The 15,320-nt window shown below is 39.9% G+C and overlaps 1 protein-coding gene across 2 annotated transcripts in view; it reads left to right on the top strand.

Annotated features, from left to right (window-relative positions):
- Nucleotides 1-15,320, top strand: part of ROCK1 (Rho associated coiled-coil containing protein kinase 1) — a 179,040-nt gene that overhangs the window by 159,896 nt on the left and 3,824 nt on the right. The window contains exons 28-33 of one of the 2 annotated variants that reach the window (XM_019526036.1): nt 2,948-3,018; nt 4,085-4,173; nt 5,217-5,295; nt 5,450-5,711; nt 6,430-6,637; nt 13,781-13,837. In XM_019526036.1, the coding sequence (XP_019381581.1) occupies nt 2,948-3,018; nt 4,085-4,173; nt 5,217-5,295; nt 5,450-5,711; nt 6,430-6,637; nt 13,781-13,837 (766 nt within the window). The remainder of the gene's footprint in view (nt 1-2,947; nt 3,019-4,084; nt 4,174-5,216; nt 5,296-5,449; nt 5,712-6,429; nt 6,638-13,780; nt 13,838-15,320) is intronic. The other variant, XM_019526045.1, reaches the window with a different exon arrangement.

Here is a 15,320-nt window from a genome sequence, read left to right as displayed (position 1 = left end):
TCATTTGCCACTGTATTCATTACTCTCTCTACAATGGACTTGAACATTTTCAAGAGACCTGGTTTTCATTGTGGTAGTTAGGTGTAGATGCAGTTTGGACTGCCTTCATTGGTAGTCACAATCCCCTCTACTCTTTTTTTTTTCTTCCCCTCAACCCCCTTCCCCTCCAAGGAGCAGAGATTCTTTGGAACATCTCTTGTTAATTTTGTTATCTGCTACCTGCTTTAACAAAGAAGAGCAGTGTATGGCCAAGACTCCATAGAAAAGATTAATTTTGGTTCAGAGAGGAATGGCATATGAGGTGTTACGGTATGTGGCAGAGAAGTCCTGTGTGGAGGGTCACTCATCTGCTGCATGGAACCCAGTTTCTATATTCCATAAGCTTATTAATCATCCAGATAATGGCTTCTGTGTCTGACCCTTCAGGCATATACCTCAAGCTTAATGTGAAGTCTACTGATCCAGCTACATCAGGCCCCAAAGCTAGTGCTGAGTGTCCAAAGATGTACTCTCAAAAGCTCAACTTTTTGGAGAATCCCACTGTCACTTAACTTTCTGAGGACTATCCCAGGCATCTAGCCTTTGCAAAGGAATTCTTAAGCTATACTCACTTTATTTATAGGCAGAATGTAAAAGAGTGATTTTGAGTGGAAAAATAAGTGCTTTCGTAAAAGATCCTGTCTTGGTTTCCTCATCCTTTCTAACAGTTCTGTGGGTTTCAGTTGGTGTTTCTCCAGGTTGTTTAGCATCTTAGTACACTCCCTCCAGTTCTGCCCATTTTTTCTGGTTCTGCTATGGTCTCTTCTTGTCTAGAAAACATCCCCCACCTAACAGCAGATTCTAACATCTTTAATTCTTTCTGCCCTTTCACTGGATTTTTTCGTTTTTAATTTTCGTGTGTGTGTTGTAAGGGGTTATAGTTGCTAGCAAGTCAGTAGTTTTTGTCTCGTAGTCTGTCCTACCGCAGCCTGGCCCCCCTCCCTTCCCCTGCTCTAAGTATGGTTGTGTTACCCAGCATACAGTTGGATAAAACAAAAGCTTGGATTGATGGTAGATGGCTATTCACTGATACTGACCATTGTCTACTTCACTGAAGATTTGTAAACCTCTTAGGAGTAGGTTAACACTCTATACTTGTATATTAAACATCAAACTAGCCATCAGATAAACAGAGGTAGCTACACTATCCAAATTGTATCTTGGCACCTCATAATGAATAAACAACAGAGCTGTGATACTCCTCGAGTGCTCTTGAGAGAGAGCTTTTGGCTTCATTTGTTTGTACAGTAAATCATTCCCAATAATCATGTCAGCGTACAAAATGTTCAATCTCAGACTTGTATATAACATACCATGTGGATTGAACTATGATGCAAGCATTGCTAAGATCTCTCCATGCCTTAAAAGTTTCCTTAACCTGTTTTCATCAGAGATCTGATTATATTCTATTCATTAGGTTACATGTAGGGCAGGGTGGCACCTTAGGGCCTTGGTGGGTGTTACATGTATGCCAGATACGGCCTGCAGGCCATATTTTGCCAAGCCCTGGGCTATGCCATACTTCATCCTGACAGGCTCATCTTTGGGATGAAGCATGGGGCAGCCCCAGAGCCAGGATCATAGTCCTCACCTTCCTTTCCCCTGACCAATCCTTGGGATTGGCCTTGTGACCCATTGCAATGCTCAGTTGATTTGCAGGATTGGGATATGAAGGATTTTATGATCAATCCCAAGCACTGCATCCTGCCATGAACATCTGCCATTGCTGAATGCATGATTTTTGGGATAGGGCATAAAATTCCTCAGATTCCAGTTATACCATTATTTTAACATCTTCCAGGGGACTTAGAGACCTGATTGATACAGGAAGGCATGAGCTTTCCAGGCAACAGCCAACTTCCTCAGATGCAGAAGGGTTTAAAATAAAACAGAATTTAAATACAAAGGTAAAAAAACAAGGATAGTACTGCTGAGAGGCAAAAGGTGAGTTGAAAAGAGTAGTAGGGATAAATAAGACAGTCTGCACATTGCTGGAGTCCTCACATTTTTTTTAACTACTTCTGTGATGATTGTTTTATTTTTTTATAAAACTATAATTATGTAATTGTAAACTTTTTTGTTATTTGCAGTTGATGGAATCTAGACAGGTTTTTTGATATTATCCAGTTCTAAACATACTTAAAAATATACCAAGCAAGTATAGAACATCAAATAAATGGAGGTTTTAAAATCCATGATCAGTATTTGGCAACAAAATATTTAATGTCTGTGTGGCAAAGCTCAGTTCCTTTTATGAATGCTCAAAACAATGGTATGTAGGATGCTTACAATGTGGGAAAAATACTTTAGCACAATATTCACCAAAAACTATCCTTTGGAAACTGAATAAAATGCTTTGTGTCTCATTCTTTATATCTAGTTGATTCTTCCTGCATTCCTTATTTATTTATCTTCTATTCTTATCTTCTGTGAGTAATGGGACACTTGTGTACCTTTGCTTGCTCTCCTGCACTCTCCCTTTTTTGTAAACTGTGGCTCTGGTTTGTTTCACTTGCTGCATCTTTCTGCTAGATATTATCATATCGCTGCTCTGAGTTTTAAATCATTTTGTTAAGAATCTTTTAATCATTTTCCATTGAAGCTGCAACATATCTTTCAAACGGAAGTCCTGCCTGGCTCTCTTTAAAACTTTTTTTTTAATAGTGTTAAAAGTTATCATTATGGAAAACAGCTTTCCATTCTGCAATCGCTGTATGGCCATAAAGTATTGTTTTGTGATGAAGCATGATAGAAATGCTTATTTCCTAGTTTTATTTAGTTGCGCTTTTTCTTCCTGTTTTGCTGGTTTATTAGGTATTTGCCTATTGCTGCATGATTTTTTTATATTTGTTTTCTCTATGATATATATATCATATATATCATATATTATATGTGTTTTTTAAACCAGAGTCAAGACTAGAGGGCTGGCTTTCGGTACCAAACAAAGGAAACATAAAGCGACATGGCTGGAAGAAGCAGGTATGAAAAGACCTTTTTTTTTTGTTTTCATGTTTAGGGGAAAAAAAATGAGTAATTTAGTGTAAACACAGATTATTTTATAGAAAGAACAAGAGGATTTTAAAATGTAGGTTTCATTCTGATACCTAGAGTTACATCATCATATCTAAAATTATTCAGTTGTTTTACCTACTGACCCTCATGTGCTTACCCCAGTATACTAACAATCCTTGTAGTGAAAGGAAATTTTATTACTTACATGGGTTTTGGATTAGAATCTCAGGCTTCTTACAGACGTGGAAAACAAACAGCACTTTCATTTCAGGTATCTCCAGCCCCGCCCCCTCTCTCCCCCCACAAATTAACCCTGGAAGAAACGCAAGTTCTCTAAGGGGCTCTGCTTTTGAGCACCTTTAATATAATGTGATTTAACCAGGGTTAATTTTTCACGTGATTGGATGTTTTAAAAGTATTTGGCAGCCATGCACATGTGTTATGACACGACTAGAGTGCTGTCAGGGTTCAGATTGCTCAAAAAATGTCACTTCTGTCTGCACCCTAAGTTTAACAGCTCTGTCCTGCATCTGTACTCTAGGAGAGACTTGCAGCCTTGTCAGCAAATGATGGATTCCTTTGTAGGGAATAATTCAGTGATACAGCAGTTTTCACAGCAAGAACTTAATAGTAGTAACATATATCTGAGGAAGTCATCTAGTCCACCCCCCTGCTCAAGGCAGGATCATCCCTGACTAAATTGTTTGATGTTAGACAGAACACTTGTCTGGGATGGTTTAGTCAGGGATGATCCAGTTCCCTGTTTAAGAATTTCCTGTGAATGTAAGTTGTGAGTAGTTTTCCCAAAGAATTCCAGTACTAGATATTCTGGCTCTTGCCTCCACCTTTTAACCAGTCCACCTGCATGATTGGCACATCTCCCAAAAGTGTGGTTGGACAGAGACTCATCTTGAAAATTCTAGTCACTAATATAAAACCTCTGTTTAGTTGGACTTAGTCTGTCTGTGTAGAAATAGAATGAGGTGTAATGGTTAGTCTTATAGATTTTTAAAACTGTTATTCTTCCTTTCAGTACGTTGTAGTGAGCAGTAAAAAGATTTTGTTCTATAATGATGAAAAGGACAAGGACCAGTCCAATCCATCCATGGTACTAGATATAGAGTAAGTAATGCTGCTGTATATTTGAGATAAAACCAGGAGATGAATTGTTTATATATAATGACTTATAGCAAATCTAGAAACTCAGAATCAAGATCCTATAAAGAATCTTGGATCTCCCATTATGCAAAGCAAATGAGTATGAATTTTCAAAACTTCAAGCCCCAGAGAATGATTTTGTTTCTGTTCTAAGTTTTACACTTAAATGATTGTTTACTTTGGATGAAAAATAAATCCAGGTTAATACACTGACAGTGTGATTAGCCATAGGTACATGTAATGCAGCCACATCATTCCACAGAAAGCTCAGAGGGAAGGGAATATGTGCAGTGCACCATACCTTCATATGACAAGTATCCTCCCTGCTCAGTGCCAGGCTGGTGTGCAGGGGAGGCTAAAGGGAAACTGAAGCCATGACCCTGACTTCCTGATCCTTTCCCCTTTGGGTTGACTTGTGCTGTCTAGGTGGCAATTCCCAAAATGGGTGAACTGCAGTTGTAAAGGTTAATTGCCTTCCTTTTGAAGAATAAGGGTGTGCAGGGAATGGGGGACTGAGATTCTTTGCTTTAGGCTATATTAAATGTCCAGCAGCTAGCAAGCCCAAGTTGCCTTTCATGACTCCCTGGCATTTGCAGTTCCACCAACCTGAAAAATGGTAACTGCATTGCAGTTGAAATGTCTTTCAATTCAGAAGCTATCAAAAAGTAACAGAAGTGACTTAAGCTCCACAGCATTCCTTTTTGATATAAGGGAGCTCTTGCATCTTCACAAGTAAATCTGTATATGCATATAGTATCCATAATAAGATGGAGCTCCTCCCATATTAAGAAATATGTAGGTCTTGTCTGTGTAGACAGGTTCCTATACTATGTTACTAAAACCATTTTGTGGCCCTGACATGGAGGTATTTGCATGATTAAGGATTATTCATACAAAGTCAGGATAATAAGATTGAACCTTTAATCTGTATCTAGAGCGGTATGATAGGTTTTATAAACTAATGTAGTATTGTCAGCATATTTGAGATCTGATTCTTATAATTTCAGTAAACTGTTCCATGTCCGACCTGTAACACAAGGAGATGTATATAGAGCAGAAACGGAGGAAATCCCTAAAATATTCCAGGTAAAAAACCCCTAATTTTTAATAGTATTAAGACCATTTGTGTGTCTTCTAAAAAGTCTGTCAAGTTTTATTGTGACCAATATGTAAAGATAAACAGTGCTTCAGCAATAGTGTGACATGACAACATCTTTCTCTTTTTTTAATGTTTTGCTAGATTTTGTACGCTAATGAGGGTGAATGCAGGAAAGAATTGGAAGTAGAATCAACACAGCCAGCAGAAAAGACAAATTTTCTAAATCACAAAGGTCATGAATTTATTCCTACATTATACCATTTTCCAGCCAACTGTGAGGCCTGTGCCAAACCCCTCTGGCATGTTTTTAAACCCCCTCCTGCACTGGAATGTCGAAGATGCCATGTTAAGTGCCACAAAGACCACTTAGATAAAAAGGAGGAATTAATTGCTCCATGCAAAGGTAAGTAATTAGACCTATTGTGTATTTTGAAAGTTCTTCTATGACTATCTGCCCACATTCTTTAATCTACCAGCTACAAACAAAAATACATTATACTTAAAGTTAAAAAATCTTAACTGATTTAAGACACTAGCATATTTCCCTTAAAGAAGGAAAGTTTGCTTTTGCCTCCGTAGAGGAGCATTACCACCTGCAGCAGAACTGCACCAGGAGTAGTATTTCAAAGGACTGTGTGGAAGGATGGGCCATACAAAAGGATTGCTAGTGAGCTGCTCTGGTCCTCTGGTCTAACCTTGCAACCTTTATATATAGAACATTGTGGCAGGGGGCTGCTGCAGGCTCAGAGGTATTTACAGCACCCACAGAGTGGCTCTGCCTTCTGCAGAAGAAGACTGTCCCTCTATGCTTCTGCAAAGCAGTGCATAGTCTGTTCTCTAGCTATGCCCTTCAGTCCAGAATATTGGTGTTCTAGGACAGAAATGAGGATAAATTAAGTTGCTGTCCACATGTTAATATTATCGTCAATGGGTTTACGAAGGTATTTAGTTGATTTCTGCAGTTCCTCTGATAGTTGTTTTTAAGAACATGTAACCCATTTCACTGTGAATAAGGCATGTAGATTCCAGAATTCTCTCCTGAAATGTTATCATATTGCTATAAATTATTATGACCAAGATTATCTTGTTTTTATTGAATCTTCATCTTCTCTGTTTTATAGTGAGTTACGATGTAACTTCAGCAAGGGATATGTTGCTATTGGCACCCTGTCAGGATGACCAGAAGAAATGGGTGAATCATTTAGTAAAGAAGATCCCCAAGACACCACCAGCCAGTTTTGTCCGTTCTTCCCCTAGAACTATGTCTGCAAGATCCTCAGCAAATCAATCATTCCGAAAAGCTGTTAAAAATACTTCTGGAAAAACTAGGTGATAAATTAAGTATAGAAGTGATAGATTTTAATGCAAAAAATCTGTCTGTAAATAACATTATGGAAAGATTGGTAATAACTCCATGGTTAAAGTTGTGTTATACTAATGATTGAGATCTTTGAATCATGAAGGGGAAAATAGACACAACAACTCAGGTTCTGTGATCCAATAGCCCATCTTTATGCTTAGCTGTACAGGAGTGATAACCAAGGTCTGGTCCAAGTTGCTTTGAACAGACTGTAAGAATGAATAGCTGATCCTAAGCCATGAAGCAGAGTTTCCTGTGTTTGCTACTTCAGCATCCCTAAACTTAACCCTTACCCTGGAAAAAAGAAAAGGGGGATCCTTCCAGGGACCTTTTATTTTTATCTGTATCCTCCAACATCTGGTGTCCAGGGCATTCCCAGACCACAAGGAACAAGATCTAGATTGTGAACCATGTACCTGGAAGGGAAATTGGAATACCAGCTTAAAGAAGAAATCCTGGAAAGATCCTGATGGGTCTGTCAGTTTGGAGGGGGTGGGGGGTTGGTTTTATAGAACCTCTTTAGGCTGACACTTCAGAAAAAATTCTTTCCATGTCTCTTTTCAAGGCAACTCTAACCTTTTGCCATATAATATTAATGACTCTTAACATGGGAAAAGGTGTCAAGTGTTCAGAGTGCTAATGGCCTGTACCCCGGTAAGGCATCTGATACTTGGAAAGATATTTAGACCCTTAGTTCTTCAAGTTAAACATGATATCCAAAATGCAACTGCTCCAGAATTTGGAGTGCAAAAATGCAGAATCTTTTTAGATCTAGCTGAAGAATCCCTGAGCTGCTCTTGCAGGTGATTGCCTCCCACAAAAAACCTTCCTTCTGGACAGCTCAGCCCCTCAGAAAAATAGAAAGCCATTTGAAAGTCACTAAAGAGCACCAGCCTCCTTGTTCCAGGTGATTAAACCCACTATTGCCAAGATCATCAGTCACTTTTACTTATGCTGCAAAAGTCGCAGCCACTGGAACTACATAAGGGGAATGATGCCAAGAGAATTCCGGGGCCACAGTTATGGACAAGTAACAAAAGAAATGCTAACAGATGTATTGGTCCATTACTGGCTGGACATGGTAGAACTGACAGGGTCAAGTATTCAATATATATTTTTGTTCTGTGCTTAGAAAAAAGATTTATTCATATTTATCATATTATCTGATGATAAACACTTTCATGTCCAGCAGTAATTAAGATGTTAAACTAGTTAAGTAGTTAATAAATATAAATGTTAAAGTCAGCAGGTCTAGATAGTTTGCATCTAAAAATTCAGCATGAGGGGATGACAGTTTTGTGGACTGTCTTTTGTGGATTTCTAGTAAGTCTTGAAATACTGGACAAATTACAGAGGATTGGAAGAAAGCCGTGCTAGAGATTTAAAAGAGTATCCAGGATAACCGGTATAATTTATAAGCCTGTCTGCCTGAAGGTGATTTCAGCCAAAATAAGGGAACAGCTGATGTGGGGGTCAATTGATAAGTATTAACAGAGTCCAATCTGAGTAATGCCAGTTGACATGGATTTGTGGAAATAAGTATTTTGTCAAATTAACTTGATATTTTTGAGGTTGCATTTTTGGCTTATAAAGGTAATAGTGTTGGCGTAATATACTTAAATTTCCGTAAGACATTTTAGTTGGTACCATATGATACTTTGATTTAAGAAACTAGAATAGTAAAATCAATGTGGTAGGTACACATTAAATGTATTAAACTGCTAATTGGGTCTCAAAATGTAATTGTACACTGATAATCATTGTCAATAAGAAACGTTTCTAATGCGGTTTCACAGAGATTGGTTCTTGGCCCGCGTGTTAAGTTACTTACCAGTGACCTAAAATAATGCAGTTGATGCACAGATCTGAGGACTGGCAAGTAATGAAAAGGAAAGCTCACTGATCAGGGACAATCTGATCTGCCTTGCAACATGGAAAGACAACCAATATTGCAGTATGGTCAAATATAAGGAGGAGGAGAATATATGCCTACTGAATGAGGGACTGCAACATGGGAAGCAGTGGTCAGAAAGGAGTTGGAGGTGTCATGGTAGTTAATCATGTTCAGATGAACAGGATCTCCCTGGGTGATGCTGTGACCAAAAGTTTTAACACTTGGTGTTTCTAAAGGGTGGAAGAGGGGGCCCTTAGGGAGTAGAGGGGTGATATGTGGCACTCATGTGATTGTGCCCAATCCTGATGTTTGCAATTCAGGAAGGATGTTGAAGTATCTGAGGTGTTCAGAGAAAAGCCACAAGAACAAATAAAGGACTGGAACATGTCTTCCAGTAAAAGATGTATTACTGGGAGAGAAGTTTGCAATCAGTGCTGCACCTCACCCCAGTTGTGTAAGTCAGGGGTTTTCAACCTTTTTTAGTAAGTGTACCCCTAGCGGCTGGATGTGGGAGGAGGGTGGAGGTGCGTGGCCAGATTTTGGAGTGGTGGCAGCATGGAGTGGTGAGTGGCGGCGGCTGCGTTCCAATCCCTCCTCCGGCCCTGCTCCTGGGAGATGGCAGTGCTCTGACCCCACCCGCCTGCACGTGCCGCCTAGGGCCTTCCCAAGTATCCCCTTTACAACCCCTGGCTTAAGTGGTACTTGATTTTGCCTTCTTCCTCCTGTTGCCATGTAGAGGGAGTCCTGGAAAGGTTTTTCCACAGAAGCTGAGCATCCTTTTGCTGCTTACCTCTGCTACCATCAAGAAGAAGTTAATTTCTCTTCGTTGTTAGAATTTTACTAGCTTTACTCTTCTTGTCAGGAGTAGAGTTTGTGGCAGGGGGAGGGGCTCAGCATCTCAAAAGAAGTTAAAATGTCAATTACACTACACTAAACAAATGCTTTCCCTGAATGCCTCCTGTTGTTGCCAGGTATGGGGATATGGTGGAAGTGCAAAGCAAGAGGGGCGAGATCTGTAGGCAGATTAGCCTAATGAGCACATCTTGGACTCATCATAATTTAGGCACTTGATGGACCTTGCATGATATTCCAGAGACATGCTCCACTTTGACAAAATTTAGCCTATCTTTTAGATTGGTAGGCTAGCAAGGAAATCTTATCTGGTCAGTATGATTCTGCAGGCATCAGCCTAGCAGCAGAGCTGGAAAGAGGTATAAAGCAGGAGTTGGAATGTGTTTCCGTAGTGTAAACTCTCCCTGCGCCTGAAGAAAGGTGTTTGTACCCAAAAGCTTGCAAAGAACAATTTTTCCAACTACTCAGCTGGTTTAATAAAAGATACCACATTTACCCAAAGAACCTTGTCTGCCTGTGTCCTTAGACCAACATAGCTACAACCAACAAACATTTCCTTGGTGGTGTCCACACATTTGTCTTTGTATTTTTGGCACTTTGCTACCCTATGACTTCTGCCTGTCAAACTGAGATAGTCTTTTGCATACGACTGGAAATGTAATGGGATTGTATCACTTCTGTAATTGTTGTGCCTGATGAGGTCCTGGAGTACAGACTTTCACCAAATTCCCCCTCCCCCTTTTCACTTGTCTCCCTCTCCTTTGCATGCTGTCAGATACTAACTTCCAGATCTATAAGTCACTGTCTGGTATTATCACTCAGTGTGCAGATTCCTTTTGCCCTGTCTGGGCATTTGTAAAGATTGCAGCTCTTGATTAAGTTCTGTGCTATTTGTTGGACATTGCATTCACACAGGGGGGTGTCCAAGATGTTCATCTTGTGAAGCGTTACTTTGAAGCATCCATATCCAGATCTCTGTTCAGTTTGACCCATGCTTCTCTATCAAGGTCATGCTCAGCTCTAGGAATAAGTCTGACCTTTCCCAGCAGTCGGCCCACTCCTGTTGCTGCCAGGTGGAAGAGTGATGATACTGATTTATTAATGCTCAGCGTTAAGCATCACTTGTGGAGATGGTCAGTGATGATGAGTTCCATGTTGGAACTCAGTATCTTTTCCGGTTCTGTCATATCGGTTCCTTGGGTTGCTGTGGCAATGTAGTCAGTACACATGTATCACTTTGATGTTGTATGGGGAAGTCAGAGGTATATACATGGAAAAATATTGGTGCTAGCACTGACCCTGGAGGGCTCCAATTCTTCAGAGTTTGTAATCTTTTTTTCTCCTTGGCTAGTAGTGAGTTTGAATGATCTGCTGGAAATTGTTTATCATGAAAGTGCATTGCTTGCAGTCGGGTATCATAGAGAGTGCCATATTTGGGGCCTTGGTGCCATACAGTGCCATAGGCAGCTGTCAGGTTAGTAAAGGCTGCGCTTGTTTTCTGCCTCATTTCAAATCTGTTTTCTATATCAGATGTAAGTAATGTCACTTGGTCAGTGGTACACCACTTTTTCCTGAAAGCCAGCTTGCTCTTTTGAGCAAGATGTTCTCTATATTGTCAATGCTAGTGAGTGAGGGTCTGTGCTGAGATGATGAAAACTTGTCAAGTATTTTTTTCTTATTGGCATTTTACTTGAGTTGCCCTTTCACCAGGCAAGATCTGGGTTTGTCTGAATGTTCCAGCATCCAGAGTGGAAGTTGTGTACCTCCTTTGGGTCCTGTACAAGGGATATATCGTTCAGGCTTACCTAGAGACAAAGATTATCTCCATTACTACTGTTGATAGGGTACCCTGAATCTTGATGTTGACAATTGAAGTCACCTGCATGTAAGGTAATCGGATTGTAAATAGGTGGGGATGTGATTGAGAACATGGCAGGGGGTGGCTTGTATATACTACCAAAAATTGTCATTGACCTGGACAGTGTTCTATTCTATTGCACTTTGGGAAGTGTTATGTCCCTTAATAGTGTATGGCAGGTCATTTCTGATGAAGGTAGCAAGGCGGCGGATCCTGCTGGCTACAGAGTCTGCAGGGCTGTAGCCTGGCAGCTTCATCTTCCACAGCTGTTCTATATGTGTTCCTTGTAGAAGGTTTCTGCATATGGTTTCATTTCCCTGGTGATGTGTTCCAGCACTGATTGCTTGAGCGAGGTATAGCCTGAACAGCTAAGCTTTTCCCTCATAATGGGAGAGGTTGCTCTGGCTCATCCTGTAATTAGTATATCAAAATTGGAAAGTATAGTGTATCAAAATTGAAAAAATCGGAAGTCAAATTGCCTTAGTGACTTGGTTTCACTTTATGGCTACTTATGGGAGGCACCACAAAAGGTCATCACTGTTGTCCCCCACCAGATCCTAAATATGCCCTGAGTACATGCTTGGTAGAACCTGCAAGTGCTTCAGCTCTAGACTTTTGCACAAGAGAGCACTCCAGCTGGTCCAGCCAGCGTGCTTCCTTCAGGGCAACCCAGGCCTTCTGCCTCTGACCCGTTCCACAATAAGGTGCTGGGTATGCATCCAAAACCCGTCACTTAAAGGACTTGTATTGGCTACAGTGGGTTTTGAATCAGGCCTTTAGCACTTTTCCAACTACTATGAAATATTCCCCTTCTGGCAACTTCTAATTCTTCTCTTCATAAGGAGCAGTAGCAGAGTCCTCATACTGCATTTAGTTGCTCAGACTAATTGGCAGTATTCATCACATTACCTTGGAAGTCTGATTCTTCTGAGATACTGTAACACAAAACTCTTGCTCTCCCAGTCACTTAGGCAAAAGTTCTTTTTAAACTGGTATGTTGCTTTTAGAATGAGTGCAGGGCTTAATAACCTTTTATCACCACAGGCTACTGCTTGCAACTCAGTTCCAGTTGAAGACCTCAAATCTCCACATCTTCCAACACACAGCGGATGCTGTGGAGTGAATAGATGGAAAAAGACAGGTAGTGGGAGGAATGTGGAGAGGTCTTCTCTGCTGCTGTGATTAAAGCATGTTGTAGATTTCCTGAGCTGCCACAGGCTGTATCCAGTCTATTCCGGGACCAGGTCTGTCCTGTGGGCTGTAGGTTGCCAGTGTCTGACTTAATCCTTTCACTTGAAGCGATCCTTTTATATAATGAGTTCTGGAGAATTCACATCTGTGGTTTTGTCCTTTTTTTGTCTCTTGTTTTTTTTATAGCATTTATCCTTTTTTGTAGCATTTGTAAAGGAGATCTCCCATTCTTAAATGCTTCTAAAAGAAGGCTATTACTAAAGGAAGGTTTTCTTTTTTTTTCCCTTTAAATCTTTGGAATATGTTCTTGTCTTCTCTTAAAGGAGAAAAGGAATTATTTCATAACTATGTGTGTATGCAAATAGACTTTATTCTAAAGCTGATTTTTTTTTACTACTATTGATCATTTGAAATACAAAATGACTAGAATATCAAAATTCCTATTGTGACAGTTACTGTGCTAGAACATTGCTGCTTTTCTGTTTTGCAATGTTCCTTGCACAATGTCAGTTTCCTATTGTGCTTTTGTACAACTAGTATGTCCTTTTTATTTTACTTTCATACTTTTAGTATTGTTTTCTGACTTCAATCTTCATAGAGGCTGCTTGAACTGCATCTCAAGTATGCCCTACTTTCCTTTTCTGGTTGCAGGGGCTTCTGTTCACTGTTTCTATTTGATTATTTTTAACAATTTAGTAACATAACTTACTTTCAGTTATGGCAAATTTTTCAAAGTGGCCTTCATGTTGCATATTCTTTGCTTATAGAAATCCAGTGCCTCCTCATAGGCTCTCTTATTGTCTTTTGCTCATCTTGTGTCTCACTCTTGGATCTACTTTTTCAAGGCTTATGCTAAAAAAAAATGAAACAAAACAAAAAAACCCAAACAAACCCTACAATAGTGCCATATTAGGCAAAACAGCTCTGGTATTCAAGTCTTTCATAGTTGTCAACCTTCTTGTTGGAAGAATAGGCAGATTTTGTTTTTTCACTCAGTTCCTGCATCCATTTAAATTAGTTATTTGGCTTCTAAGATTCTTCTTCATCTCAAGATCTTAAATTTTCCTAGGCATCTTTTCAGGTTACTTCAGAGACACAGAAACTTTCCATTCAGACACTTGACAATAATAGGAAGAAATGCACTTCCTCTTCTCATACTTTTTGAATCTTACTCGCTCATAGATTTTTGGCCTGTGTCCTGGCTTTAGCTAGCATGGGCAGACAATTTACTTCCCTTAAACCACCACCCTGTTTAAACACTCAGCACTTGGTGCATCTGAAATTTTTCTTGAAATATTCATTTCTACATTTCAATAGGTCAAAGGAGTGTGGATCTGTGGGGGAGATTACCCATTCAGAGAACTCCAGTTACTGGTGAGTAACCTTCCCTTTTAACCAACTGGTGATTGTCACATGACAATAGTATGTGATTCCAGTCATTCTCTTCCATTCCTGAACATGTGACTTCATTAGAATTAGGGAAAAAAGTATTACCCCATAGATAGTTTTCTAAAATATTTTTTTCTCTTTGTCAGTCTCTACTCTATTTCAGAGCTTCTGCCCAAAACCTCTTCTAGCTCTAATACTAGTCTTCCTGCTGTTCAGAAACAGTTTTTATATATGTATGCTAACTATTTAAGATGTGGATTTCTATTAATACAGAATTTTCCAGGCTAATGGGAATTAAACCTTTAATGTCAACATATTCTCCCCAGACCCTGTTTTTGAATCCCTAAGTGAAGGTGTATTTAGGGTCAGCAGAGAGAACTGTCTGTAGAAATTTCAGTTCCTTGCATCATAAGATTAATATGGATATATTTTTTTTATCACTATTAATTAAAACACACTCTGTTTTAACTGCCACATGCTGTAACTGCTGAGTGCATATTGTGGGAGGGAAAGTGTTTATAGGGCAGAACCACTGCTTGTGATGCTCTTATATAGTGAGACTATTAGAATTGTCCAGGGGGGTGGGTGACAGAATTGTTACAGGCATGCAGAACCATAAGCTGGAACTGAAAAATGACACACTTGGGTGGAGTTGTTCTTTGTTTTTTTCTTTTTTACTTGATAGAACTTGCTTCCATAGGATTTTTGAGGCCAAGAGATTTTAAGATTATTTTTAAGACTCCAAAAATAATCTCAGTTCCCTGTTCTCCCTCTTTTCTCCTCCCCCTTTCCCCCTCCAGAAACAAAATTGTTGTTCACTTTGAGCTGTAGAGGAAAGGATGAGGAAAGATGATAGTCCTCTTACTGTTTACCTGGGATCTGATAATTGCTGCATTCTTAAAAGATTAGTGTATACAACTGAATTGTAGGGGATGAAACACCACCATGCTGTAGTTTTGTAACACAGAAGCATGTGCTTAACTTCTAAGCATGCAAGCACATCCATCTAAAGCCATCTTGTTTCTCCAGTGGATGTTGAGTCGGGCCTTCAAGCACTTTAAGTGCTTTGATAGATAAAGCATTTTTTTCAATTCTGTAAATCTAGAAGTGTGAATAGATGTTTTTGTGTGGTCTAATCTAGCTCTGCTGAAGTTTCCACCAATTTTCACTGTGTTGTATCAGGCCTAGTAAGGGCCCCTCTGGATGTTCAGGTAAAGGCGTGATAGGTTCTGATGCATGTTCTACACAATCACACATCCTGCCATACCACGTGTATGGTCAGACACATGGTTGTGGGACAGCATTAGATCCAAGCATGCCTTATTGCCAGGCTGGGATTGCAATCCCAGTGTCCCCCCTGCACCGGCAGGTAGCAAGCTCCTGTGGCACTAGACCCTGCAGCTGATGGGGCTGGGAACAGTGTCAGCTGATGGGGCTTCCAGTCATTTGGGGGGGGGGGGGGGGGGCC

The sequence above is a fragment of the Gavialis gangeticus genome, unplaced genomic scaffold (assembly GCF_001723915.1).
Source record: "Gavialis gangeticus isolate Ggan-Ray unplaced genomic scaffold, GavGan_comp1, whole genome shotgun sequence".
NCBI lineage: Eukaryota > Metazoa > Chordata > Crocodylia > Gavialidae > Gavialis > Gavialis gangeticus.
Note: the sequence above shows the minus strand (reverse complement) of the source record. Positions and strands in the feature narration are given on the sequence as shown.